The sequence below is a fragment of the Onychostruthus taczanowskii genome, unplaced genomic scaffold (genome assembly GCF_017590055.1).
Source record: "Onychostruthus taczanowskii isolate IOZ18803 unplaced genomic scaffold, ASM1759005v1 scaffold9, whole genome shotgun sequence".
NCBI lineage: Eukaryota > Metazoa > Chordata > Aves > Passeriformes > Passeridae > Onychostruthus > Onychostruthus taczanowskii.
In genome coordinates, this window is record NW_024506993.1 from 11227228 (window position 1) to 11254847 (window position 27620).

The 27620-nt window shown below is 41.9% G+C and overlaps 1 protein-coding gene across 1 annotated transcript; it reads left to right on the forward strand.

Moving 5' to 3' along the window:
• Positions 1 to 12784: 12784 nt before the first annotated feature.
• On the forward strand, positions 12785 to 25078 carry SEC61A1 (SEC61 translocon subunit alpha 1). The gene is given in 13 exon segments (XM_041425939.1): positions 12785 to 12871; positions 12873 to 12912; positions 14159 to 14226; positions 14872 to 14937; positions 15027 to 15105; positions 15943 to 16074; positions 17501 to 17610; positions 17813 to 17966; positions 18910 to 19070; positions 19701 to 19898; positions 20198 to 20389; positions 21967 to 22043; positions 22794 to 25078. Coding segments are annotated over 13 exon segments (1551 nt in total). The 3' UTR covers positions 22981 to 25078.
• The last annotated feature ends 2542 nt before the right edge of the window (positions 25079 to 27620 follow it).

Here is a 27620-nt window from a genome sequence, read left to right on the forward strand (position 1 = left end):
TAAAATTTCCAAACCAGTATTTGAAAATGCAGCTTGTCTGAGGCAGGCAGAAGCAGGAAGCATGTTTATTGAGAGGTATAGATGTCAACCAACATCCCTCTGAGAGTATAAGAATCTGCAGCTCTGCTCTGTCCACAGGTAATCTCACATTGCTGTGAAAGTCCTTAAGAGTCTTAATTTCTTCTATGACAAAACCTGATTAAAAAAATTACAGAGTATGCATTCTCCAGCCTCCACCAAGTGTGGGTTTCACTGAAATAATATTTTACTGCAGCCCCTTTCTATCTGAGCAGCATTAGCTTAGTGTTTCATCAAGGCTGAATTTACATCATCCATAACTCTAAAATGCAAGCAGTGCTGGAAGCTGCCAGCTGTTTAAATGGGTGGGGGGTTTATGAAGCAAAAGCATAAATCACAGTGTCACTTGAGGTGCTGAAGCTCTTCACTGGTTCCCACAGATGAAGGAAAATTTTGGAATGGTAGCTGGTCATGTGGCACACAGGGAATAAAGCAAAAAATTGAAATGCTACAAGAAGCTAATTGAAGCTCTCAATTTTTAACCCCAGCCAATGTTTTACTTTGAAATTGTCCATAGATAACTGACTTCATGAAGATCCCTGCAGATTTCTCATGTCTATTTTCATACAGGAAACCATCAGGCGTCTGACTGCTCACCCTCACCCAGCACTGCTGGGGTTGCTTGCCTGGGTCTCAGTCCCTGCCCACAACAGGCAGACACACACAGGCATTTTGCACGAGTGCAATACTGAATTTTGTGGGGCAGTGTCTGTGTTGTGTTCCAGCAGATACACATTGCCGCTCAGAAAGCCTTGATTTGCCAAAAGAAACCTGCCTTGGTGCACAAAGAGCTGTCAGCTCTTCCACCAGCACTCCCAAATATGCTCCAGGTAAGAGGCTGAGGGAGCATCTATACAAGAGGGTGACAACAGAGGTGGGAAGTGCTCCCAGAGTGTTACAACATGTGGGGGATCTGGCCCTGGATCCTGATCCTGGTTTTTTCCTCTGCTTGAGATGTGTACAGACATCCATGATCATGTTCCAATCAGTGAAAAAATAAAAGAAGCTAGAATATATTTTTTAATATTACAATATAGCCATAAAAATCTATGTTGCTTTTCTGCTGATTTGGAAGATAATGACATTCTTTTAATAAGCTGTTTACCTAGTGATTGCTGTCTTAGCTACAGGGGTGGTCCCTTTCACTGGCTGCTCTCTTAATGGATTATGTAGCTCCTCTGAAAATAAGTTTCATGAATCATAATGCTTTGAATCACCTGGTCAGAAATTCAGTTCTCATTTGCAAATGTCTGTAGCTCTCCCTACAGCTTTTCAAGGGGACTCTAGCTGCAGCTTCAAAGAAAAGCTATTTCACCCCCAGTTGTGCTCAGCTGGAACTAGTACATTTGCAATTTACTATCATTTAATGTGTAGAGGTTGAAAGCAAAGGAAATATTTGGAAATGGAAAAAATATACATAGAAAGTAGGCAGCAGTACACTTTCTTTCTCTCTCAGTGAATGTCTCAGTGTGTACTGCCCTGCCTGGTGTTTCCTGGAGTGATTCACTCATCATCCCCTGCTGCACAGGCCAGGCTGGGGCTGCGTGCTGGCATTGCTGGAGGGATCCAGCATGGTGTGGAGCTGTGGCTCCTGACAGGCTGCCCTGCCCTGCCTAAGGAATTACCTTCAAACCTTAAGTGTTCCACAATGCCCTCTGTATTTTATATACATGTGTATAACATTATTTATAGAAGTTCTTTACTGACAGCAGTAAGATTCTTTTTCTAAAACATACCTGGAAACTCTGTCTTCTGCCTAACTCAAAAAACTACTTAATAAAAAGTGTTGGTCTTTAAAAAATTGGAATTATTCTGGGCTTCAAGTCAAAAAGATCCTTAAATTCCTTGATGAGCTAAGGAACAAATGGGGAAATCTTAATACTTCTCTATGTCCTCTTCCTTCTCCAGTTTTTTGCTGGCTGTAGTGTTCTCCTCAGAAGTTCTCTCAAAGTTTTCTCCTCAGAATTTTACCAAAAGCTTTGTGCAAGTCTCTTCTGTTTCTCTTCCCCTAATCCCATTTCTTCCTCAGCCCACTTATCTGACCAGTCCTTAAACTCCTTTGTTTCTCCTCCAGTTCCCCAGAAGGTGGGAACAGCCGCTGGGGTGTTCACCAGCTCCAGACCTTACAGCAGCCTACAGCTCCAGCATCAAATCTGCTTTGAAGGACAAAAGGAAGATCACACCAGCTCCCTGGATTTGTGGACCCTCATTTTTGGGCAGATTCTAGCCGCAGCCCAAATTCTGCTGCTCATTCTCATACCTGGTGAAACCTGCCTGCTCTGAAACGTCACAGATCCCGTGGCCGTGACCAGGCTGGAGGTGACCTGCATTCCAGCCAGCCCTGCCCTGCCCTCGCTGCATGGTGCCCTGAGTTTGACGTTAAATGCCTCACATACTGTGCGTGCCATGGCTGTAATGACTGCAGGCACAAGCCATTATCATTATCTCTGATTCCTGAACACTGGATGCTACAAAAACTGCCTGAAGCACAGAGGGAGGCATCTTCATTATTGCTTTATAGCTCATGTCTTAAAGCCAGATTTCCTCCTGCATTTTCAGCCAGGCCAGGTTTCACTAAAGAACTGGGTCTCTAATTTATCAGGTTTTAATACTGGTATTTTTTCTCCACTTTGTCCTTTTCTAGTCATTCTTTATAATAATAATACAAGTGATTTCACCAGCTTTTCTGTGGGATGCATTGTCCAAATCAGCCTCCCAAGGCCGCTGGCTTTTCATTATCAGGGTCCAAGTACAGCCACTAAAGTGCCAGTCAGCTGCACTACTTTATTTTCCCATTCAGCAGCTTCATAGTAGAAGAAATGTATTTCATCCATACATGCAGTAATGTGAGAGGAAACCACTTCCCACATACACAAATTCCTGACTCATTCCTTTCAAATGTGGCTGAAACAACTGCTGAATCCAAACATAAAAAGCTATAATACCCATTCAATAGGGTTTTGCAGGCTTCCCTGTGTGAGGAGGAGGATCACAGGGAGATGTCTTGTAACTAGAGCACTGATCAGAAGTTTGAACCTCTGGGTGTGTTTTCAGCTCAATTACTCCATTTGCTAGTCTTGGGCATCTGGTCTGTCTGCCCAGGTTCACCCCTGTGAAACAGTTACAATAACACATCCCTAAGCATTTTGTGGGGCTGCCTTGTGTGTTTAGAGGGAGGGGCTCACTTCTCTGTAATGTTATATCGAGATCCACATAGCAGAACATGTTATACAGAGGTAGAGCAATAACACTGCTCTCACCTCCTTGATTTTTGGTAACATATTTGTTCCTAGCATTCAGACTCTGAGCTTTTCTGGGAAAGGAGAGATTGGGTGTTTGCAGCCAACAAGGGCATTTTTTTACACCTTCATAGAAAAGCAACACCACATATCTAATTGTTGATGTGTTAAGTAGAAGAAGGAATATAGGGCTTATTACATGTACCTTGATAGCCAGCCTCACTTGTACACAAGCAGAACTAATCTCAGCAAATTGAGAGGTCACTAATTGAGGCTAAATTTGAACAGTAGTAATTAGAAGGATGAATGAACTGTCTTTTTCTCAAAGCAGATCTGATTTAATAAAATATGCTGCTTAGACACAGCGAAGCAAAAAAAGAGAAGGTGCTTTGCCGAACTGTAGTAGATTTACTGGGTAACACACCTGAATTCAGATGATCTACCACGTGTTTTATAGGAAAGATTCAGCTCCCTGGGGAGCTCTGTAACAAATCTGTGACTGATTTAACTGGCCACTAAAAGGCCCTGCTGCATCCAAGGAATCACCTACAGAATATACATAAAAGGGTTTTACAATATTGCTGAAACGATGTGGCATCTACTTGCTTAGCTACTGAATCCAATAAATCTAAGTAAAACTTAAGGGATTCTTAATTTGATTATTCCTTGAGCATCCTTTAGCAATGACATGTTTTAAGGTTTTGATGTCCACTTAATGAATTGAATATTCCACAGGTACACTATAAAGTGTATAGGGAAAGGTGAGAAGATAAAAAAGTAAGAAGAAAAGTGACTTTTAAAGGTGTCTGATTCCATCTCCCTTCTTCTGTCAGAAAGAACACACCTCCATTTAGGCAAAGCTATGGCCATCTTGCTGCTGTGAGATGTGATTTTTAGCTGAATAGATGTCTCCAAGCCAGATGTAATGATTGGCAGTGAAGATTCAATAGTGCAGGTGCTGGCTGTCGTGGCAATTCAGTGTGATCTCTAGCTGGCTTGGGCAGCCCATGCTGAAGCCCAAGCTGTTTCATGCTCACTGCTCTCATTAATTATCAGGCTCAGCTGAAGCTAACTAAGATATTCATTCATGCTGCAGTCAGAACTCCTAAATGAGTAGAAAAAAAGACTAAATCTGTAGTTCATCTGCAGGATTTGAAAAAGCATTTTGCAGTCAGATAATTTTGTAGCCCACGTTGCCATGAAGCTACAAATTGCTTACACCAGCACAGCGCTGAGAGAGGCACCGAGAACAAATGCTCACTGAGGGGTGTGTGGCACAGCAGCTGCTTGTGCCAGCACTGCCACTTGAAAATTCACTTATCAAAGCGTGCCTTGATGCACCAGCATTCACCTCAGCTCTGGAGCCAGCCCACTGTAAACCAGCTCTTTGGAGTGCTCGGAGGGGACAAACAGTCAAAGGCTATACAAAGACTGAAATTGCTCCAAAGCCTTGTCATAGCTGGTGCATTAATAGCTTACTGCTTGATGGCTTCTTGGGCTCTTACACAAAGATGCCAAATAGCAGATGAACAAAACCACAGGAACAGGAAATTTACCCTCTTTCCAGTATTCACAGATGATAAAACCTTCCTGACAGTTATTGTTCTGTGTTTTTCAGAAGGGATGAGGAATCCGCTGCTACCCAGCACTGCAGCATAAAGCCGCCATCTGATGCCCAAAATCACAGCTCTCTTGGCCAGGAAATTTGCCATACTAATGCTGCTGCCCTAAGCAGCTCAGTCTTTAATCTGATTTCTTTGTTTCTTGTTTCAGGCAAGCTGCTGTAACAGCAATGTTCACTGAAGGCTGCTAAGCCTCTTGGCATGTCTGCAACACTCAGGCGTGTTAGCAATTCTCTCGCTCTGCCTAGTTGGCCAGCGTCCTGCCCACGTGCATTTAAGGAGGACTTTAATGTGTTTGTACTGCTCTGATATTGCACAGATCAGGGTGTAGTTACTGTTTTATTTCCCTAGCTGAGCTAAGTAAATATTGATAAAGATTTATATGGCCTACTTTCACAAGGAAAGTAAATCTTTGTAAGTAAAAATTCAAAGTGAAGCTCTAACTTGCTTTTTTTGGAGCCATGTGTTCACTGTGTATTTAATCATATTTCTGCTGTTATTGGATTTACTGGATGCATTTTATAAAGTGCATTAGGAGATCCACAGGGATGTCTACTCAGAGGATGTGACCCAGCAGGATTTTTGGCCAATGATGGAAATAGAAGCCAGATCAAACCAAGCCTGTTAAATGTAAGCATTTTAAAAGCCTTTTCTGAGATTGAGTGATAAATAGTAATCAAAAATATATTTTAAAAAGTGATATATATTAACTTATACCTAGTTTGGATTTAAACTGCAATTTTTACAAATAAAGAGATATCAAGAAAACATTTTGTATGCCCAACATGAATCCAAACCTGAAATTATCCATCTGCTGAAAGTCGCCGTCATTCCACTGAAAAATATGGGTGGATAAATTCTAAAGGGACCAACTGTTAGGATCGACATAAAACTCACTGTTGAACCACCCATAAAGATCATCTGCTCAACTTAAACCATAATGGTTTTTTGAGGGATCTCAAATCTACACCAAATTCCATGTCAGTAAATCAGCTGAGACAAAACTGGAGTCAGAGAACACTGGAAATATAGCAGCCTGGGGACAGCCCACAGGCTGACTGCAGAAGTGCTGGTCACTGGGTTAATGACACATTGAAACCCTTTTGTAGTACGGAGGAAAAAAATCCATTAAAAAAACCTACAGAGACATCTAGCTCTATGACCTAACAGCTGCAGTTGTCTGCCATACAGTGGATTATTACGGAGATAAGCAAGCATGACAAAAATGTTACAATAATGGAGAGACTTTAAAAATGGGAAACTGGAAATACAATGCTGTTTTACTTGCAAAGTGTTTCTCATGCAAGTGTCCCTGGGAGATTTTTATAATAAAGTTTGAATGAAATACAATAAAAATCAAATCAAAGCCCATTCACTACGTACCAAACAGAACAGCTTAGGTTTCAGCTTTGGTTTTAAAGCCAGGAAGACAATTTACTTGATGAATTTCTGCTGCTCCTCAGAATTCCAGAAGAAAGAAAAAAACAGTTGCTGAAAAGGTAGTTTACAAAGAGTTTGGATTTAAAAGCTGATGTTGTCAAGAGATCAGAATTGAAAGAATCACAGAATTATTCAGCAAGAGATTCAAATATAATAAACAGAAATCAGTTCTATTCCAGTATCAAAAGCAGAATTTTACATGTACAGCATTTTCTTTTCAAGTGTGCACATGATAATTACTGCATGCAGAAACGTCAGTGTATTACAGGTTGAATTTGCATGAAAAAGCCATGCAGCTACAGGCAGAGCTCAGCCTCACTCTGTGTGCACCCCAGCAGTACAGCCTTGTGTGCAAGAGGGGAATGTAACTCCACAGCCCTGTGTGCATGAGGTTATTCAAATTCAATATCCAAACACTGATTTGAAAAACAACAGCTGATGCAGGAGTCCAAGGTTCATGTTGTTATCTGATCACTGTCAGAACTTTCCAGCTGGACTGGAAGGACCCAGTGTCAGGTAAGATTTGCTGACTTGAAAACCAAAGTGGTGTTTCCAAGTCAGCAAATGTTTGGTGATTGCACCAAACACCAAAAACCTAGGTAGGTTTCCATTCCCAAATACAGGTCCAAAGTGGTTGCAGCACAAAAGGTATTTTTGCTAGTGCTTCATAAAATTCTAGATGAAATTAAGGCTCTGTGCCACAAGCTGTCTCTGCAAAGGTGTAAAGGCTCTCAGGTTAATAGTGGTGATTTCCAGTCCTGGCCAGTTTCCACATGGGGAATGTTACAATCAAGCTGGCAGTGATTTTTATGTCAATTGGTCCATTATCAGAGCTATCTATATCTGGTTACTAGTCTATGGGCCCTTAAGGGAAATTGGCATCAGTATTTGCAAGATAAGCACTTTTTTCCTTAATGTTCCAACACTGTTGTTTGTTGGGTTTTTGGGTTTTTTTAAACAATGGTTCCAGGTCAATAATTTGATGACTGAAAAACAGATCATATAAGAAAAGCTAGTTCTTAATCCCTAGAAATATGAAAACATTTGGTTTTGTTAGGTCTATTATAATTTTTTTACAGATTCTAGTTAGATAAGCCACAGAAAAACAAGTAGGGCATGAAAAATAACCAATCTGTGGAGAAGAGGAGGGGTTTTACATTAAAAAAATGCTGAAGGCTTCTGAAACCTTGAAGAAACTGGAAGAGAACACATGGGAAGCAATTAGATGGTACAGAGAGTTTAACCTTGTATTAGCTGTAGGCCTTTCAGTCTTGCTGAAATACTCACCTGTTGGTTCACCATGAGCAGGTACAGTTTGCAGGCTGTCAGCTGAGAACCAGCCATTATCAATCTAGTCGAGTTCTGTGGCCAGCAGTCACCAACACTGCATCCCCCAGGAAAGGGTGTAAAACCATTTCATTCCTCTTGCACATATTTCAACTGCCCAGATTGCATGAGCTGGTGGTGGTAAGTATCTGTCTGACCTTGTTGGCTGATCTGCATAATTTTACCATAATTTGTCATAATTTGTCCCCTTCATGGCATGGTTTACAAAACAGAAGGTAGCTTTATTACAGAGCTTTTTCTGAATCAATAGTGCTGCTCTCATTGCAAAACTACACATTACCTTTTGTTTCTACTTGAAATATTGAGGTTTCAGGTGAAGATGCAGGATGAAACAGTACTCCTATTGCAGTTTTGTTGTTGTTCTTTGACAAGATCAGGGTTTAGCCACTGACTCTTTGTGCTACACAAAGTGTGTGTTATGTAGAAGGTCTCTTTTATCAGAACCAGAAATCAGGATCCTCATTATTGAGAAAGCACTGCTGTGATGCTGCCAGCTGGGAGCAGGGCTCGTTAAAGGTACAGTGTTTTACAGTACTTTAGATACCTTATTAAGCATTGCCATAAATACATGGAATAAAATGATGTTCTAGGAGCACCTGGGTGAACAAATTTGAGAAATAGGGGTGTGAGTCATAACAGAGTTCAGGACTCAAAACACTTCGTGCAAAGCAGTAGCAAGATATTCAGTTGACCTCTCATGTCCTGCTAATGATATTGGAAATGCTTTTGTGCATTGCAATTTTGGTCTTATGTCTGGCAGACTTCTTTTGATGTATTCTATTTAATCAATGGCTTGGATATCTCATTTTAAAAATGCAATTTTTTTCCAAATGGGCAGAGGTATGAAACAACCAAGTGCAGGGCCCAGCACTTCACAATCATTGAACCTCATGCAATTGGCCTTGTCCCAGGAGCCCAGCCTGCCCAGACCCCTCTGGAGTGTCTTCTCTGGCAAATCAGCATTCCCACCAAGCTTGGTGTCATCTGAAACTTCCTGAGGGTGCCCTCCACCCCCTGGACCAGATGATATCTTTGAGGAAGATATTTAACAGAACTGGCCCCAACGTGGAGCCCTGGGGAACACCGCTTGTAACTGGCAGCTGCTTGGGGCTCCTCAAACTGGGAGATTTTCTCCTGATTACAGACTAAAAGGGAAATTCTAGCTCTGTGGACTCAATGAAGTCTGGCTATGGGTGGAGCTACCAGCTAAGTCTCTTTTAGGTTAGTAGCAAACAATTTACTTTAGGAATGTTGTCTACTCAGGGTTTCCTGAAGGTCATCCTTATGTCTGTGCTCCGTTGTCATTCAGATCATGAGCCTCCACTTAGTGACCTTGTTTCACACATGCTACCACCCCTAGAGCCCATCTACCTGCATAAATAAATCTTTAGGGACATCTAACAAGCACCTGTCAAACAGCCTGAGAGACAGCACGGGGGTGGCAGGCAAAGGGGATGTCAAGTATGTCACAGTTGTGCTTGGTCCCTGGAACACTCTGTCAGAGCACTGGAGCTGCAGCTGCTCCATCTGAGCAGGATCTCATGGAGCTCCCCACGTGATGATCTTTAAGGGGACTCACAGTGCAGCTGTACTCTGCAGAGAGGTCACAGTGATCTCCTGAAGCACCCTGTGGGGACCAGGGATCTGCCTGCAGGAAGCTCTGTGCAGGACTGTGGACTGGATCACATTGCACTTAACACAAGGACTTCTGCTCCTGAAAGTGGCCCTCGGGCATTGATGTACTGTAACAATTAAATAATGACACTAATAAAACTTGCCTCCACAGTTGTGTGCATTCCATGCAGGCTGAGAAGGCACCATAAATAAAGCAGCTCTTCCACCTTGTGGTTACACATACAACTACTGGCAGGGAACTGAATACAAGCACTGCAGTTAAACAGACCCAGGCCATGCTGGCTGCTGCTGTCCAGGAGCCCTCTTGTAGACTGATGCTACAAATACGAGCTAGCCTTGTTTTGTGAGGTGAAAATCCGTGTGTGTGTGTGTGTGTACTCACACAGTTGCGTAAAAACAACAGCTTTGCAGTGCCCTCTGGCCATCCCAGCCTACAGGTGCTCTGAGACCAGGATCCCAGCAGCTGGAAGGACTCCTTCATCCTCCCTGCTGAGGAAAGGCCTTCACTCAGCACAACAGGCAATTCTTGGCACACTGATAAAATGTGCTGGTGTGGGAACAGGGCATGAGCAAGCCACAGACATGAAAAATGTCATTTCTTCAAGGAGAGGTTGTAGCTGGTTTCTGCAAGCAATGACTGGAACAAAAAGGAACCATGTAAAGGCAGACACAAATTCATCTATGCCAGGCTCCCCATTTCTACTCTCTGCCCCCATTTTCTGCTTTTTACCTCTGGCTATTGAAGCAATCATGTAGTCTTTGCTGTTTGCATCAGGGGACAACTCAGCACAGTGAAGTCCAGCGCCTGTAGTCAGTTGCCACAGAGCAAAGCTTGATTTGCACGGCAGTAATTAATGTCAGCTTTGCACTAATGCAACAGAGGAGTATACTGAGATACAGTTTTTCAGTAAAGGCTGAAGATTTGCACTGTGACACTGACTAACAAACTTCACTGCCAGTAAGTGAATACTACTGTTTTTAATGGTCCTAAATTACATTATTTCTGAAGCAGGATTAGCTTGGTTGTACAAGAGAGACTGATGTGGTTTGAAGAAGAATAGCAAAACATGAAAAGAACAAGCTGTTTTAAGTCTACATCTGCTTCTCAGATGTTGCTGTTCTCTAAAGAGAAGTTTATTAATTACATGTTATCCTCCTCCTCTTCATCATCATCATCATCATTCCAGTTGTACCAGCTGGCACCACTCCACACTGAGTCTTCTTACAGTAGTAGGTGCTTCCAAAACAGTGTGTAAAAATCAGCCCTAGTGTATAAAAATCCATTTTTGTCACACTGTCTGCAATTGTCTGCCAAAACAGTGCCCAGGATAACTGTCAAGGTCAGGGAGTCAGGTCAAAATTCAACTCAGTGTCTCACATGGCTTTACTGTAATAGTGCCCCAAGAACTGTAGCTTCAGTTTCTTTTGCTTTTCACTTCTGCAGAGTGGCACTTGATTATACAAAGGAGCTGAGCTTGTCTCCTCTCTGTGTATTTTTTACTGCAGTTGGCAAAGCAATTTCCTTTTTTCACTGTAAGATCCAAGAAAAACTTGCTTTCAGCAACCATTTGTTCTACCTAGAACTGAACTTCAATGGCAAATTTCACTTGAAGGACTGTACCCTCTTCACCCAAACTGTGAAGCTGTTTAGGCCCAGGATGGACAAAATACAGAGGTAGGCAAAATCCAATAAGTTTTCATCCTCCCTGAGTAGACAATTCTGTGTAATGATACTTTTTTTTTTTTACAGTAGAGAACCAAATTATCTTACTGTCTAAAATTATTTTCAAAAAATAAAAACAGAAACACAAGAAGTCTGACAGGTGATATATGCATGCAAATAACAGCCTATTAAATATTCTTGGTCTATTTTTATGGCACAAACACAGTTTACTTGCACAAAAAGCACGTGTGACTGTGCAAATTCTGGCACCTCATTGCTTCCACCATCAATCCCCTGATCACTGCTGTGCTTCCCTATCCAGACTTCCACAGAACCACTGCTGGATCTGCCTTTTCCACTTACCAGCTCTGATAAACCAGCACAGTGTCCACATTATTGAATTAAAACCATCTTATCAAATCAGCTCTGCAACACAGCATGTCACTTGGAAAGCAGTTGCTTTATCTCTAATTAGAAATGGGTGGATCGAAACAAGTTTCAATAAACTGGTTGTCTTGAAATGAGCAACCCTGGACAAGAAGTAAAACATTCTTACAGCCATTGGCAATGTCTTCAATAACTCACAGATGAGCTGCATGGTTTCAGAAGCCTGGAGAAGGGCAAATATACAGCCCAACAATTAAAAAAAAAAAAAAAAACAGTAAAAGAAAAAAAAAAATTACATGGAATTAGGGCTGGTCTTTTAAATCTCAGAAAAGTAGAGATGGAATAATCAAACAAAGCATACCTAAGTGCTCAGAAAATATCAGGGAGATTTTGTGGAAGCAATTACGCATTTTATAGAGCGTATACACTGACTTTAACTGCTTTGTACTACCACCTCTATTTGCTTTAATCTTTCCCTTGACTTCTGTTTACCTTCCCTTTCAAACTCCTGATAACTGGCCCTACAGAGGCCTGGAGAACACAGAGAACATTGAGTGCTTCTCGGAGAGAAACACCTCAGACACTCAGCCCCTGCGAGCACGCGTCCCTGCCAGCGCTGCCGTCCCGTGACTCCTGTGACACGCAGCCCAAAGCTCCACATTTTCACCAATGTCTCACATTTTATTAAAGCCCAGCTGGATCTGGCTGTGTTACACACGGCCTCGGGCAGGCAGGGACAATGGGACAATGACACCTGGAGCTGTCTGACATATGACACCCAAAATACCGGGTGGAGTTGTCACCTGAGTTCCCTCTATAGCAAATAGAGATCAATACCCCTGGAGCATGATTGATCTCATCTGAAAACTTGTGTGAGGTAAGCACAGTCATTTCTCCAGAGATGTAAGGTATTTCTCCACTTGTATCTCCACTGACCACAGAGTCCAGAGGACTACCTGCACAGATCACTTCCAAATGGCCAAAGGCAGCTGAGGCCTTTACACACAGCTGCTCTTTCTACCATCTGAGCACTTGTCGTGTGGCGGGTGCTAGGAGGTTCTTACTGCACAGCAAGGCCTACAACGTCCCACTACAAAAACACATAACCAGGAAACGAATTCTGAGTGCTCATTTATGTATTTATCTGTTGAAATCTCTCAAAGCAGCGCTACGCTTTGTCCTAGCTAAAACACGCGCTCCTCGACACCACCTGACACGGGAGCCCGTCCCACAGCACATCAAGATGGCGGGAGGCGCAGGACTACAACTCCCGGCAAGCCGCGCGCAGCCAGGCACGTCATCCCCTCCGTGAGGTTGGTCGCAGAGCACGATGGGAGTTGTAGGCGGAGTGCGGCGTGGCCACGGCCCGGCGCATGCGCGGCGGCGGCGGCGGACGCGGCGCGTGGCAGGAAGCGGAAGGGGGCGGCCGCGCTCGGAGCCTGACGTGTCCCTGCCGCCGCGGCCGCCGCTCGCTGCTGCTCGGCCGGCGCCGCCATGGGCAGTGAGTACCGGGAACCCCCCGCTCCCGCCGTCCCCTCGCGCTGTGCTTCTCCCCTCTGGCCGGGAAAGCTCCGTCCCCGGGAGCGGCAGCTCGTGGCGGGGAAGGAGCCGGCGCCGTGTGCCCCGTGCGGGCGCTCCGGCCGGCCCCGCCGGGCTGAGGGTGCCGGGCGCGGTGTCGGGGTGGGGGGGCCGGTGTCACCTCGGGCCCGACCCCTCCAGGGACAGTGTCACAGGGAGGTACAGCTGTGTCTGTGTCCCGCGGTGGTCCGGTCCCTGTGGATCTGCAGGATCCCGCAGCTCGAGGAGAAGCTGCTGGGAAAGCGTCTTTGTCGGTTGTTGTGTTAGTGTAGATGTTGGAGAGGCCCTTGATTTGAATTAACTTGAATATCGCGGTCCAGTGTAGCTTTTCAGACATAATCGCTTGAAATTAAGAAAATAGCTTTTGTGGGCTGGTCTTAAGTTGCCGCTGAAGCTGCAGCGTTGCATGAAAAGGTGGAAAGGCACAGTAACTTCAGTTCTGCACTGTTGTACTCTTCTCAGCTCAAATCAGTCCAAAATACGGATGCAAGCCTAGATTTGTCATAGCAGATTTAGAATTAACTCTTCAAATTCAGAACTCTCGGCTTATGGGAGAACTTGTGACTTTGCAAATCCCCTCTTCATTATATGCTTATTTTAAGACAGACTTCTGACTTAAGGATGTGTCTTTTTGGCTAGGAGGGGATCATGGCATGAGACGTTCTCTGGACTAACTTGAATTGATGCTTCTGAATTGCATGGATAGGAACTGTTAAGCTGTATGGCCCAAAAGTGTGTAGGAATTCTTAAACTGTATGGCTTGAAAGTAATCTATGTAATACCCAAGGCACTTTTTTCTCTCTGATATTTGGCTGAGGAGAAACTGCCATGAAGTAAAAATTCAAGAGTGTTGATAAACTCATGTAAAGCAATGACAAAGATTTTTTGGTGCTGTCAACCTACTTGGTGAAATGGGGAAATGCTTGACTTTAATTCTGTTCCCAGTCCATACTGTACTTAAAGCATGTTAGCTGAATCTCTGTGTAATTAGAACAGATAAGAATTTAATAATACAAAACATACACCCTGCCCCAAACTAACCAAACAAAATTTCCCCAGATTTGGAACTGTAATATAGAGTACATGTCCAAATTCAATTCAGCTTGAGTTTTTTCTAGCATTCATTGTATCTGTGTGTTCACTTTGTCTTTTAACTTATTTCTGTACAGTAAAATTTCTTGAAGTCATCAAGCCCTTCTGTGTTATCTTGCCTGAAATTCAAAAGCCAGAACGGAAGGTAGGTTGATAAAACTTACTTCCTAGGTTTGTATTTGTGTGATATAAAACCAGAGTTTGCATTTGTGGGATTTGGGGTTTCTTCCCTGATGGGAGAATGGCAGTTTTAGGTGCAGTTGTTTTTAGTGGTGTATCTCATGTGGATGTGGTTGTACAATAATAAATGGGGTTGGGCAGATTTGTTCATGTCACAGCAGTGCCTGGTGGGATGTTGAAGGCAGTACAGATTGAAGTGTAAACTAGAGTAAGTTAAAGCCACAACTTGAAAATCTTTGCTTCATAAGCTCTAATCTAAGATTACTTGCTGAGATAAGCTGCTCCCTATTACTGTTTTTTTTTCTCATCATAAGCTCTTACTCATGAAAATGTAAGACTCATTTCTGTGCAAGTACTAGAATTACCTTGCATTGACATAAGCCTTTTTATTTGGATTAAATGTTGAATAAAGCTTTGTAGCTTTCCTTGGTCTTATGTGGGATGAAAGGGATGAACAGTATGTTATTTTCTTTTGGGTGTTCTGCACTTTGTCCCTCCACAAGAAAATCAAATGTGCTACTGTGAAAGTTTGCTTGATAGACTGGGTTGTGTCATCTTGACAGCTTTATAATCTGTTGTTGATTTTTGGTTTTGTGTTTTTTCCTTTTAGATTCAGTTTAAGGAAAAGGTACTATGGACAGCTATCACACTCTTCATCTTCTTAGTATGCTGCCAGGTATGTTTCCTATCCTTTTTTAAGGCAGAGCTGAAATGTTTAAAGCATGCTATGAAGTCTCTAATTTCATCTCTTGGTTGGAAATGCAGATTCCCTTGTTTGGCATTATGTCATCAGACTCTGCAGATCCTTTCTACTGGATGAGAGTGATTTTGGCATCAAATAGAGGTATGGCCAGACTTCCAGGAGGGCATTTTTTTTTTAGCTTGAATAAAAATAGTTTTGGGCTTGCATTCTGCTCCATTGTAATGAATATAAAAACTGAAGTGGAAAGTGAAAAGTAATTTTTCTGCATTATTTAAAGTCATAAATCAGTGTGGTATTGGGAAAGGCACAACTTTCTGGACAAAATGAGGTTTTGGTTGACTGTGTGCAATCTATCATATGTACAAAAATTGACATAGGTTGTTGTTTTTTTTTTTGGAGGGAAATGGTTAGGGAAGAGACAGTTCCTAATTACCTGCATTGCTGCTGTTGCAATCTTCAAGATTTGTGATTTGTGTTTCAAAATCATTTGTGCTTCCTTGAATGCTGTGGTTTCCTGGGTGACTTCTTCGAGTCTGTCACCCAAAAGATTAAAATGCATAGTAGTTTATATAAATTTCAGTTTCTTGTAGAGGCTTTCTAATGCAGGGGGAAAGGTTAAAATTCATGATAGTTTATATAAATTTCTGTTTCTTGGGGAAGTTTTCTAATGCAGCTATGAAATAAGAATGGTGACAGTTTCCTGAATGGTCTTTATCATTCTGTGTCATTTGATCTATCAGTTTATATCATACTTTGTTTTATGTAGAGTAAATCTATTCTTGACAGCAAAAGTCTTTTTCTGTGAACACAGTATTTTTGAGGTACTGGGGAGTACTACGTATCAAACTTGACTTCTAAAAAACTTTTGTTATCACTGATAATTTTTATGGGGATTTGGAGTTTTAGATCTTCTCCACTGTGATGTAAAGGTTGATAAAAACTAACTTTGAACTTCACTCTTCTTCCTGTGTCTGGCAGGAACATTGATGGAGCTGGGCATTTCACCCATTGTCACCTCAGGGCTCATCATGCAGCTCTTGGCAGGTGCTAAGATAATTGAGGTTGGTGACACCCCAAAGGACAGAGCTCTCTTCAATGGAGCCCAGAAATGTGAGTAACAGCTCGTGTTGAGCACTGGTGCTTTAGAGTATCTCACCCTGACAGTGGGAAGTGAATTTAGCATGGGATGAGAGGTGCAGCTGGGCTTGTGGGTTTGTCATGCTCTGTGTGTGTTCTGCTGCATATGCCTGTGTATTTCATCAGTCTCTCACTGACAGCTCGCTGCCTTGATGGCTGTTAAGCTTCAGAAAGATGTGAAAAGTGTCAGTGCCATTGGCATTGCTGCTGTAATCTCCCCAGATTAGTGAAGCAATGTAGAGACTGTGGAGACTCAGCTTGTGTGAAAAGGAAAAGTGTCAGTGCCATTGGCATTGCTGCTGTAATCTCCCCAGATTAGTGAAGCAATGTAGAGACTGTGGAGACTCAGCTTTTGAACTGTGATGGTCTGTGGTAATTGAGTGTTTCATAGTGATTAAGATGTTGGTTGTAGCTGTTTATACCTTGCAGCTCCAGGCATGGATCTTTCTCATCAATAACATGTCTCTCTGGTCAGTTGATAGTGACTTCCAGAAAAAATTTGGTGTTTTGTAGATATTTGATGCTGTACGCTATTTACTGATATGTGTACTGGAAAAAATCATAAGTTGCTACAGTAATATCTTAACACCCTCAGAGTTTTCAGTATCTAAACCAGCCTTTGATAACCAAACCCACTTGGTTCTAAGTGCATTTGAACTATCTGTGTGTATTTCTGTTTTCAGTGCCAGATTTCAGGCAACAAAGTTAACTTGCACTTGAATGTAAGCATCCTGTGATTATGTATTCCTTCCCAAATGTTGTGGTTTAATCCCATCTGGCAACTAAGTATCACATGGGACACTTGGTCACTCTCCTGTGGGAGAGAGGAGAGTGAGGGGAAAAAAACCAGAAAATCTTGTGGGTTGAGATAAGAACAGTTCCATAACTGATATAAAGTATAATATAATAATAACAATAACAACTGTAACAAAAAGGAGAGAGAGAAGTAAAACCTCAGTAAAACAAGTGATGGGCAATGCAATGCTCACCTCCTGCTGATGGATGCCCTGCCAGTTCCTGAGCAGAGATCAGCCCCTCCTGGCCAATCCCCCCAGCTGAGCCTGATGTTCCAGGGTATGGAATATCCCTGTGGCCACTTAGGGTCAGCTGTCCTGGTCATGCTCCCTGCCAGCTTCTTGTGCACCTGCTGGCTGGCAGAGCAGGGGACACTGAGAAGTAAGCACTGCTGAGCAGCAACTAAAACGACAGCACATCAGCCTGTTATCAGCATTATTCTCATGAAAAATCCAAACCACAGCACTCTACCAGCTACTACAAAGAAATTAATTCTGTCTCAGCTGAAACCAAGATCCTCTACAAAAAAAGTGATTTGTTTCTCTAATTGCCCACTGACATAAGTATCCAGGACAAATACATACTTTTTCTTTTTATTCTGTAGTGTTTGGAATGATCATTACCATTGGACAGTCCATTGTGTATGTAATGACTGGAATGTATGGAGACCCATCTGAGATGGGTGCTGGGATCTGCTTGCTTATCACAATCCAGGTAATTTCTAGTCTTCTCTACTTACTCTTCCCCTGAAAGGGTCAAAAAATCAGCTTTATGGACAGGTTGTCCCTCATGCAGAGCAAAAAGGCCCAAGTGTACCTGCTTCTTCACGTGTAGTCTAATCTTTTAATACACATTATTGTTCTAACAAAATGAAAAAGACATGGAACTAATGCTCTGCTTCTTTTTTTTTCTGTAGCTTTTTGTTGCTGGTTTAATAGTTCTGCTCTTGGATGAGCTGCTCCAGAAAGGATATGGTCTTGGCTCTGGCATCTCTCTCTTCATTGCTACCAATATCTGTGAGACCATTGTGTGGAAAGCATTCAGCCCCACCACAGTGAACACCGGGCGAGGTAATATGGCACAGTCTGTTTTCTTTACCAATAGTTTGTACAAAAAAGCAATATCTTTTTTCTTTTTTTTTTTTTAATGTTAACTTAATGCCAAATGCTGTTACTACCATCTTGGCTGTGTCATGGCACAGTCTGTTTTCCTTACCAATAGTTTGTACAAAAAAGCAACATCTTTTTTCTTTTTTTTTTTTTTTTTAATGTTAACTTAATGCCAAATGCTGTTACTACCATCTTGGCTGTGTAGTGAATCTTGCTAATGCAGCTGGTGCTGCTGTGCAAATTGCAAGGACAAAGACATTTTTTCTCAATTTGTATCTCACAAGATATTTAGTGAACTTGAGATTCTTACAGTGCCTTCATTGAAGTCAGCAGCAGTAGACTGCCATTGTATTATGGTTGCTGTCCAACTTACTGACCAAATATTAGCTGTTCTGCTCCTTGCATTTTTTGCACTTTGCCCTAAAGACCTTATTCTCCCAACTCCACTGGAGATGATCCTGTTTGCTGCTGTGTAGTAGAAAACAGAAGTGAGGTTATGCCATTTGCTGTAATCCAAACAATAACTTGTGTCTTACCACAACTGACACTAGAGAGCCTGATGCTTCCCTTTAAAGTTTACCTTTTTTTTTTTTTTTTTTTTGATCAGGAGGAGGAAAGAAAGAACTTGGTGCTTGTCAGTGTTTCTAGAGACCAGTAGAGTTATCCTGTGCTGGGTTATGATTTAGTTTCTAGGCCACTACAAGGGGATTTTTTAAAAAATCATGGAAATAACATAGCTGACATGAAGGGTGACAATGTAAAAGTCTGAGAACATGCTCGAGATGCCAAAGACTCAGAGCTATCCTATTCTGAATCCTGTAGTTCAGAAGTATGCTTAATGGGACAAAACACTGAAACTTGGAGATAATCACAGCTCACCTAACTTTTTCTTTTCCTTTGCAAGGGATGGAATTTGAGGGAGCCATCATTGCTCTGTTCCATCTTCTGGCTACTCGCACAGACAAAGTCCGAGCTCTTCGTGAGGCCTTTTACCGTCAGAATCTTCCCAACCTCATGAATCTGATTGCCACCATCTTTGTCTTTGCAATTGTCATTTACTTCCAGGTCAGTTGGAATAATGAGGGTTGTAAAACTTTATGGAAGTAGGTCTGAAATTTGCTTCCTTCTACAAGAAATTTTATATTCACAAGGCTCATTTTTGTACATGCAGCATCTGGATGTTCTTTATACACTGCCTTCTCTTAATCACTTTCTACACTTACCATAGTCACACAGAAAGCTTGAGGCTTAGTTTGGTTTCTGAAAAAAGAAACAATAAAACAAATAAAAATACCTCAGATGCATGTGTGCATGTGATATTGTCTAACGCAAATGCTATTGCTTTTTACTGAGAAACACTTTGAAGTTTTTAGGCCTGTTTGTTGCTGAAGAACATAGGAAGTTGGAATGTTGCTTTTCCTGGATGCTTCTTGAAACTTCAGATTTCTTCTGATGTCTGAATCTTTGATACCTTCTTGTGTGTGGCTGTGTGTTTAGACAACCATGCAGTTTTGCAGACCCTTTGAAGAAGGGTTCTCATGGGCAGGAGAGCCCTCTGGGCAGAGTAGTTGTACTTGCACAAAATTATTGCAGATTTCTTCTGTTGCTGTCAAAGCCTTGCACTTGCGATTTATGATCTCTGCTATGAGTTGCCATCCAGGTGTAATGGGGGACTTTCTTTTGAAAACTTTTCAGGGCTTCAGAGTGGATCTTCCTATCAAATCTGCTCGCTACCGGGGCCAGTACAACACCTACCCCATCAAGTTGTTCTATACTTCCAACATTCCCATTATTCTGCAGTCTGCCCTGGTGTCAAACCTGTATGTCATCTCCCAGATGCTTTCTGCCCGCTTCAGTGGCAACTTGCTGGTCAGCCTGCTGGGCACCTGGTCTGTGAGTATTCCTTCTCATCTTGCACACATCTTTACAAGGGCACCAGTGAAATGTGGGTTGAAGAGATGGTCTCTCAATATTAAGACACACTTTTTTAGGTGGTCATGCACACTGAAACTCCTAAATTAGTAATTAGTTTGAGTTAATGGTAGCATATGAGGCTTGCTGTGATGAATGTAAATGTGTGTGCTGCTGCAGTAGTAATGATGCAAAGCTGATACAAACTTTTCTAAGACTTGGCTTAATGGCTAAGAAATAGTGAGAAGATTGGTGACTGACTGCTTGCTTTCTTCTGCCAGGACACATCATCTGGAGGCCCCGCTCGTGCTTATCCAGTTGGTGGACTCTGTTATTACCTGTCACCTCCAGAGTCCTTTTCTTCGGTGTTGGAAGACCCTGTACATGCAGTTGTTTATATTGTATTTATGCTGGGCTCCTGTGCTTTCTTCTCTAAGACATGGATTGAAGTCTCTGGCTCCTCTGCCAAAGATGTAAGTTTAAAATGACAAATTACATAAGCTTACATGATGAAAACAAATGGGCTGTTGTAAGAATAAGACTGACTTTCTTCTGAAAAAGCTGTTCTGCTGATAATCTTGTTAGTAATATTCATTGTTTGTGTAAACAGGGACTGTATCTTTTTTTAATTGAGAAAGATTAAGACAGAATGGGGGTCATTTTTTCCTGTTTACTGCTTTTTCAAAACAACATCAAAACTTAAATTGCTTTAATTGGAATTAGGAAACTTAGGACATAGAAATATGTGATCAGTGTGGGAGCAGGAAAGGTAACAGGAGAGGTAGAAACTCTTTCAGTGCCACATGAGAGGTGCGCTGTGTGCAAGGCAGTTGTCACTTGAAAACTTGCAGGTAAAGCTCAGACAGCCATTCCTGACACAGTTTTGAGCTTCCTTTGTGGGAAAATTAACTAGAAGTTGTTATCTTTAACTAGAGAGCACTGACAATGGAGAATATAATGCATTGATATACCTGAGGCTAGCTTCTCAGAATTTCCATTTGCAACAGGCTATTTAACATTCAGGAACTGTATCATCCTGAAATTGGAGTTGGAAAACAAAATGGAAAATAGTTGTCAGTGGTAGATTTGTATTGTGTGGTTCTGGGTAGGAGGTGAAGTTTGGTAGACATATGGAATGGTTTAATCCTTTATTTAACAAATAAGTAATTGCACAGTTACTGTGACACTCTCTTCTTTTGCACTTGGATCTTGCTGTTTCTCAAGCGTGCAGGGAGGCACTCACAGCCATGTACAGTCTGGTTTTTATTTCAGAGTAAACCAATTCAGTATTCAGAGTAGACAGTTTTTAACACTTTAATACTTTTTCCTGATACTAAATAAAATAATTTTAGGTTCGTGCAAAAAAGGTCAGAAATGAAAGTTGATAAATTATTACAAGTGTTCATTGTGTAGTGGAAAGCTGGCAGCTTACCCATCTGAAAGTGTGTTTTCTCAGTGCATGGAGTCAGTGATGAGCACCTTCATGTTCCCCTGCTAGAGTTTGTTACCTAGAGTTGTTAGTAAAGTGTTTGCAGGGCTCTGCTGTAACCCTGTGCAATGGCAGAAATCCAGTTTAAGAATAACATTCCAAGAAGGGATTCTAAGTCTAGTTTCTAGTATGGATCCACAAATAAATAGTTGACTCAGCTGAATGCAGGAAACTGAAATGGAATGAACACTTCAAGGAATGATTTTGCAACATCTATGGAACCCTCATCAGGGTAAGAGTAGATGGCAAAACATGATTTGAATTATGTGTATGAGAGCCTACCAGTATCTAAATTTTCCTTCTCTCACTAGGACTAGAATTATCCAGAAAGCTTTGTATAATTGACAGGTAGAAAAGTGCCTGTGACTATAATTTATCTGAAGTTAAAATACCGGATATTTTGAACTCAGATGAATAATGTAAAACACAATCCAAAGCACAAAACAACACAAAAAACACCCAACCCCACCACCATTTACTTCTGTTTTCCCACAATACTACATTCCATGGCCTTGGGAAATCACAGTAAACTTACTTGCTCCATTCCTTCTTTCAATACAGGTTGCCAAGCAATTGAAAGAACAGCAAATGGTAATGAGAGGCCACAGAGAAACTTCAATGGTACATGAACTCAACAGGTGAGCTACTTATTCATTGGCTGTTCATGCAAGGTGTTATGGGCAAACAAAGGGCAAAGTTTGCTTTAACTTCCATTTTCTAGATCCTACAACACAGGTATTATTTCAGCTTTGATGTCACATGCATATGACATAGAATAATATCTCATTAATGGAAGACTTTTACAGTACAGCTTATTTTTGCCTTGCATTTAAAGAATTTGCCTCAAATTCTGGGCCTTTTATTTTCCTGTTTTATGTCTTCATTTATATACTCAGGGTAGCTAATTTCACTGTACTTTACTACTTCAAGCTGACCCAGAAGTATTTTCTTACTGTAATTTTTCATGTGTTATTAGTCTTGAAGACTGTTTTCATGCAGACCTTGCTTCTAAAACAAGCAGTTACTTAAATCCCCTAGGTGCAGACGTGGGCAGGGATTGATGTCTTTAGGTTTTCAGATTTCAGGGGAGGATCTGTGTACCCTTTGTGTTATGGTAATGTTATTGTAACTTTGGATTTCAGTCACCTACAGACGATTTGAAGAGCCAGTAGCCATGAGTTTAATGTTTGTGCCTAATTCCATAGTGGACTGTAGTACCTTCTCCTCTTAGTGTAGCATTTTTTTCTACTCCAGTCAGGTTGAGCATTTTATATTCTTATCTAGATTGCAGACCCACAAGGGAAGAGAGTATTCTGCCATTGATGTTTTTGTTACTATCTAAGCAAACTCTAATGGCCCCTTTTCTATTCTCATTTCTTGTTTTCCAGGTACATCCCTACAGCTGCTGCCTTTGGTGGGCTCTGCATCGGCGCCCTCTCTGTGCTGGCAGACTTCCTTGGGGCAATTGGCTCTGGAACTGGAATTCTGCTTGCTGTCACCATCATTTATCAGTACTTTGAAATTTTTGTAAAGGAACAGAGTGAAGTTGGCAGTATGGGAGCTCTTCTTTTCTAAACCTAGTTTCTCATGGACCCAGGAAAGAGAGGAGGGACAATGTCAAAGTGTAGCCAGTCAGGGGAAAAGAAGTATCATAAACTTGATAGTGTCATTCTATAGAAACACATATTTTAATAATGTTTCCAAAGCACATTCCCTTATGTTCAAACTTTTCTAGCATACTGTTTGCATTTTATAAATTGATGAGGAAGATGTGCAAAAAATTTTTTTAAGAAAATTGTTTTTTAATTATGTGTTAGGAGAGTCAGCTTTCTGACTTGGATTTAGTTCAATGACTCCTGAAAATTTTTTGAGCCCCTTTCACATTTAGTAACCTGAAGCCTTTACAGGTTTTAATTAATGCTTGTTAAATGAATATTTGGAAGGGATTTTTTTCCATTTGACTTGTTTTTGCAGCTCCTTTGCATAATGGTGAAAAAGACCTCTCCATCTGATGCTCAAGTTCCAAAATTGTGGTTGTAAGCACAAATGGTGCTTCATGTGTTAGGGGTATTTTTTTCAGTATGGCAGATTTGAAAGGCAGTTGTTTCTTTTTACTACGAAATAATATCTATAATTCCAAATATTTTGTCTTGTAATTACTACACTAGACTTTGTCAGCTGTTGAGTATTGGCTTGAGACTGTTTTCAAGTTTCTGTGTAAGAAAGGAACGTGTCCTTTCCCACCACCTCTCCTCCACAAGCAGAAAACTCAGGTAAATCTAGATTCTGCCAGAACCTGTGCCTAAGAGTTGCTACTTTGAAACTTGGTTAAACAGACTTTGTAAAGCCTTCTGATTAGTCTTTATTGCCATTAGTGGCTGTGCTTCTAGTTCTGATGTCAGCTGAAAGGAGTGAGTGTTATGGCTGCTTAGATGCAAATCGGCTTGTGCTCTTTGCTAGAGTGAAGTTTCTCTCCTTGGTAATGAATTCTGGTCTTGTAGCAATCAGGATGTTATCTGATTACTCATATCTAGTGGATTTGGAGTCTCATTACCACAAAAGAGTGGAAAGAATGGATGCTACTTGTCTGTTTTTGTAGATCTGGATACAAGACCTTTGTCAGATAACTTCACTAAGGGGCTTATGTAGGAGGCTTTTCCATCCTGTAGTCTCACAGATTTGAGTGGTACATAGGAAAATACTCTTTCAGAAAGTATTGGGATTCCTTTTTGAAGATCACACCTTCAAAAATTGAGAGTTTACAGTTAAGGCTGTAATGGACCAGAGTAAAACTTAATTTTTCATTTTAATTTAGGTTGTCAGTACTAATCAGGTGCCTAGGACCAAAAGTAAATATCTATGTATGAGTCTTGTAAATACACTTTTCCTCAATCAGTATTGGACAACATGGAAACCAGAAGGAGGAGTTGTGGCTGCTGGAACTTTTCTTTATACTGCATCAACATGCCTTCTGTGTGTTTTTGCATGTTGGGAAGACAGTCTGTGAGTCACTGTTCCTGCTGGAGTGGTGGGACTCTGTTACACACCCAAGGAGCACAGATGACATCCAGAAACCCTGGTTAATACCCTGAGCTCAGATACCAAACACGTGGGAAATCTGCAAAAGTGGAATGAGATGCACCTATCAATGCCCGGGATGAGGATCACAATTGGAAAAGGAAGAAATAATTAGGATGAAGTATCCATGAAATGATCACTGTCACACTATGTTCAATATTTTTTCTGGTTTTTATGAAGTACTAATGCACCACAGCACAACTGTGATGTGAAATGGGGACAGTTAAAAAGTGGCATTAAAAGGAGAGGGAAAGGGTTCTGATACAATTCTGCTTTGGGGATTTTGTTGTTGTTTTTCCAGGAAGCCCAATACAAACTTTATTTTAATATAAAAGACTCCACTTCTGTGCATGCTGCTCTGGCTGGGCTGGAGCTGTACTTGTATTTTTGGTCATATCTGTTTGAACTGGTTGCAGTTTAGACCATTTGCTCTTCGGTATCTAAGCAGCACTTGTTCTGTGCATCTATATTTTTGTGGTCTAGTGGTGAATCTTTGTTATCAAAAGCAGAACCTGCTGGCCATACAATGGATGTTCACAAAAAGAAATAATGCCTATAAAATCTGCTTTATAATGAAATAAAGTACATCTTTGGAGCTTGTGCTTGGCTCTTGGTGCTTGGATACTGTTACAATTTTAACACTTGTAGAGTAAGGTTACCCACCTATGAGAAAGTGGTACCCTCGAAATACCTGATCAGAGTATCAGTGTGAAATAAAGACAACTTGTATTTGCTCCAAGGTCTCTCAGTAGTGGGTTGCCAAAATAACTGGATCTTGACCATTTCTTTAGGCTTTTCTTTTTTGAGTTGCAATTCTAAAGGCGCTGCACAAGTAAATAGAGGGTGAGTGGGGTAGTGATGCCTCACTAACAAAAACTGTTTCCATGAGAGATACAGTGCCAGTCGTTTTATAGTGTGATAATTTAGACAATAAAACTCAAAGCTGATATTTCCAACATTGTTTTGCCCTTTGAGTTTTTAAACTGAGAGTAAGGGAAAATTTTGCCTTCCTCCTGAACAGAAATATCCCAGTACTGGAAAGCAGATCTACTTAAAATACTGTGACTGGATGCAGGAAGTTCAGCCACGATTTTGGTCGTGTTTGAAGTCGCTCTAAACAGCAGCCTGATTCCTCCCTTGCTGTTTTATTTTTCATCAGGAGATTTGTATTGATGACTGTAGTTGCTGTGGGAATATTATGTCATCACGTATATGATCACAGAAATAATTGAGGTCACTGTAGATGTGATGAGTTATGTGCAAGAGCTGGATGAGGACCAACACTAGGGCAACATCTGACATCTCTCTGCTGCGTTGTTTTGTGCAAAATTCTTGACATGTCCTTTTCTTCTGCACTGCAGGTATCATGTGAGAGTTTCTTTAGCATTTAAGTGCTGCATATTTGATTTTTTTCCCCTTTTGTCATTATTCTTGAAGCCTTAAAAATCACCTGGTTTATTCTAGTTCACTTATTCCTAGAGCCATGTAATTTTGAGATGGCAAACAAATGGACTTTCCCCCCTAATTTCTCAAATTTTGTTGGGTTTTTATATTTAAAAATAAATTAATTCCTTTTGGCTGCAACTGTAAAGGTTGTTGCTTTAAAAGCTTCATGGCTGTGCTCCCTTGATTTTTTCTGGGGATAAAGCCTGTAAACAGCCTTCTGTCCCAGGCTGTAAACAGACTGATTTGTGGAACAGGCTCCTCAGCCCGCATTAGGTAAAGGAGGAAGCCAAAGGAGCCAGTAACTGCTTTTCCTAACTAACTGTCCTCTCTTGCAAGGAATAACAAGCTTTAGGTGGCCCTCCGTTTCCCCACTGCTGTGGGGAGGCTCCGAGGTTCCTGTTTGCTCACGGATGTGCTGTGGCACTGCCGGCTCCTGGGCCAGCCCCCGTGCCTGGACCCCAGACCCGCTGCCGGTGTTGCCGGCTGCTGACTGCGCGCTCCAGCCCTTCCCGGGCCCGGCTGCCTCCCTGCGGGTCCGTGCAGTGGAGAAGGGACAGGACAGGGACAGTGTCCTTCTGGGCAGGGAGGGACGCTGCTGGCATCTCTGGTGTGCGCCTTGCCTGTCCTTCACCTCCTTTCCCCGCCGCTCCTCTGCCAGGTTCTGCCGTGACCCCCCGGCCTTGGGCGGCCTCCTGCCCTAAAGGATGTGCGGGTGCTGGGACAGCGCCGGGGGCTGCGGCTCCGGAACGGCTCCTGAGTCCCAGAACGGCGGTCCCGGAGCCTCCGCCCGCCGGGTGGCAATGTTACCCTGCGAGTCAAGCACGGCACTGGGGATCAGGGAAAGGCGGATCCAACCTGTCCCGAATTTGTCCTTTCCTTTCCTTCGCTGCTGTACCGGTGGGCGTCGTACAATGTAAAAAGTTCGGAGCAGAGTTTGCCAATATTTATTTGTGCTTCCTGGAGCTGCGGCCAGGATTGAGGTTGTTTTGAGATGAAACGCTGAAAATACTCTTTTAGAGCGTTTATAATGTTTATGATATTTTCTAATATATTTCAAGCATGATGAGTGCCAAGGGGCAGTTGTCTTCTTCTGCCACTTAAGCCTAGACTGAGACAGTCTATGGGATTGGAAAGAAGACAAGAAAAGAAGCATTTAAAACCAAAATCAGTATTCCAAGCTGGGGACCTAATTAGTCAACTAGACTTTAAGCTGCTGGTTTATAATACGCTCCTGGATGGATCTGCTGAAATTGAAACTCTTCCGTGGGCCAGGTTCAGCAATCCTCTGGCCACTGCCAGCGTGGTTCCAGCCAAGCTGGCAGCGTTTGGCAGAAAGGAAATACCCTGGCAATTGGCACCTCCTTTGGCAGCTGTATCAGAGGCTGGAGACTGAAGGAGCACAGACATGATACACTTTGTCATCGCACAGGGGGCTGTCAAGGTCAGAGACGGGATGCTGGCTCTGAGATATTTCTTGCTGAAGAACAAGACTGGGCCAATATCTCGGAAACAGGAATACCTGGAAGCTTAAAACAGAGGGAACAAATAGAACAGTGAGGATACATAGTTTTAAGAAACTGTTTCAAATATTTTTATATTGCTTTGAAGAAAATCAGGATATGTGGCACATATATAAAATCCCAGATTCCCCTTGTTAGATATTAAGGCTAAAGTGGATAGTTCCAAAAATG